General features: G+C 42.6%; 1 protein-coding gene across 1 annotated transcript; it reads right to left on the bottom strand.

Annotated features, from left to right (window-relative positions):
- Positions 1-499: 499 nt before the first annotated feature.
- On the bottom strand, positions 500-1432 carry LOC125409708 (olfactory receptor 10J1-like). The gene has a single exon (XM_048448855.3). It carries the CDS (start codon positions 1430-1432, stop codon positions 500-502), a length of 933 nt encoding a protein of 310 aa, XP_048304812.3.
- Between the last annotated feature and the right edge of the window lie 919 nt (positions 1433-2351).

Here is a 2351-nt window from a genome sequence, read left to right as displayed (position 1 = left end):
TTGATTCCAAATCCATTGCTTAAAAGATCTCTTTAGTTTTGCCTTGCTTATATTATTAGAACACAAGGCAGTTAGATGTCTGTGCATTTACTTCCTACTCACCACTTGGTGAAGCATCTAATTTATATTAAGAGAAAATTCCATTGAGTAATGTTTAATGTGTGGTTTATAATTCAATGAGAAATAGATTGGCTCCTTTAAATTTAAGCTTGAAATGAACATAAGATCATACTTTGACCTTGTAATTATCTTCTGGAGTAGGGCCAATGGCTGTCGGTGCACAGGTCTTGCAAGTGACCTGTGTTTTTTATTATGTTAACAAAGAGGTTGAGGAAATGAAACAAAATTATTAAAGGCTGGCTCCCAGCCCTTCTTTGGTCTTGGCCCTGGCCTCGGCTATGACGTATGAGACTTCAAATCACATGAGACCACGGCTTTATAATTTTACCTATCGTGTTCAGTTTGAAAAAGATGAAACTATTTGGACATAAATTAACAACTATGATAAGGATTTTCTCCCCATCACTCTCCGTAGAGCATCCTGGACTTCTTTGTTTCTCAGGCTATACACAACAGGATTTAGTAGAGGCGTTATAACAGTGTAAGTCACTGAGATCAGCTGGTCCTGGTCCCTGGTGTTCTCTGACTTGGGCTTGAAGTAGACAATGGAAGCACAGCCATAATGGATCACAACTACAGTGAGGTGGGAGCTGCAGGTGGCAAAAGGTTTTTTCCAGCCACCAGCTGAGGAGATCTTGAGAATGGTGGAAATAATGAGGACATAGGAGACGAATATGAAGGTGGCAGGTACTGTGATTACCAGGAGGGTAATAACTAATGTCAAGATGTCATTGATGACTGGCACTGTACATGCCAGATTCAGAACAGGTCGGATATCACAGAAGAAATGCTCAATCAGTGAGTTGCAGAAGGGAAGCCTAAAAATGGACAGAGCCTGAACTAGTGAGAGAAGGAACCCCGTGGCACAGACTGAAGATGCCAGAATGGCACACACCCTACAATTCATGATGATGCTATAACGGAGTGGGTTGCAGATGGCCACATAACGATCATAACCCATGACTGCTAGCAGGAGACAGTTGGTGATTCCAAATCCAAGGAAAAAATAGAGCTGCATCCCACAGCACTCCAGGGAAATTGTTTGGCTTAGACCCACAAGGCTACCAAGCATTCGTGGGATGATGACCAGAGAATAGAAGGTCTCTGAAGTGGAGAGAACACTTAAGAAGAAATACATGGGGGTGTGAAGGTGGTGGTCAATACGGATAATAGTCACAATGATGACATTGCCAGTCAGAGTCAGGATGTACAGGACAAAGAAGACAGCAAAGAGTGTGAGTTGATATTGTTGGAAATCAGAGAAACCTTGGAAAACAAACTCTCTTACCCCTGTGAAGTTGGCTCTCTTCATTGAGGAACTCAGATCTGAAAGATAAAGAGAAGGTCATCACTAAGTCTTTGTGCCAGGAATGACCCTGAGTACCCTGCAGAGGAAAGATTCTGTACAGCAGAGTGAGTTCAAAACTGAATGGATGGAGCTGTAAGGAAGTTCAATCCATAGATTCCTCAACTCCCAAGAAAGACACCCCAAGTCCAATTCCTAGAACTTACATTTTAAAAAACATAAATATAAGCCAGGAATAATGACCTGTGTTTTTAAAAAATATATTTTGCTTTTTTTGAAAATATATTCTTCTTTCATAAATCCCTCTTGTCCGCAGTTTACTTTCCCTCTACTTCTACCAGCTCCCCATAACCCCTTGTCTCCCTAGATCTGCTCTCTTCTGTTTCTTGTTCAGAAAAGTACAGGCCTCTAAGCGATGTAGCTAAACAGGACAGAACAAGATACAACACAGTAAGCCAAAAGCCATCATAGCATGACTAAACAAGACAACCCAACAGGAGGAAAAACGTCCCAGTAGCAGGCAAAAGAGTGAGAGATAGATGTGCTCCACTGTTAGGAGCACCACAAAACACCAAAGCAACAATAATAACTCTTATACAGAGGACTTGTTGCAGACCCATGCAGGTCTCCTGCTTGCCTCTTCAGTTTCTGTGTGCCATATAAGCCCTGCTTAGTTGATTTGCTGGGCCATGTTCTCCTGGTGGCCTCCATTCACTCTGACCTCTGTAATCTTTTACCCCCTCTGTCGTGGAGTATCCAGGCCTCCAAAGGCTAAGACCTGAAGGAAACCTCCAATTTAGACTCTCTGTCTCTGCATAATGTTTGCCTGTGGGTCTCACACTCATTTCCATCTTTACTCCAAGGAAGCCTCTCTGACGGGGCCATATGCTTGTAATCCAGTCACTGGAGAGATGGATCCTTGGCA

The sequence above is a fragment of the Myodes glareolus genome, chromosome 5, assembly GCF_982192425.1.
Source record: "Myodes glareolus chromosome 5, mMyoGla1.1, whole genome shotgun sequence".
NCBI classification, from domain to species: Eukaryota; Metazoa; Chordata; class Mammalia; order Rodentia; family Cricetidae; genus Myodes; species Myodes glareolus.
Note: the sequence above shows the minus strand (reverse complement) of the source record. Positions and strands in the feature narration are given on the sequence as shown.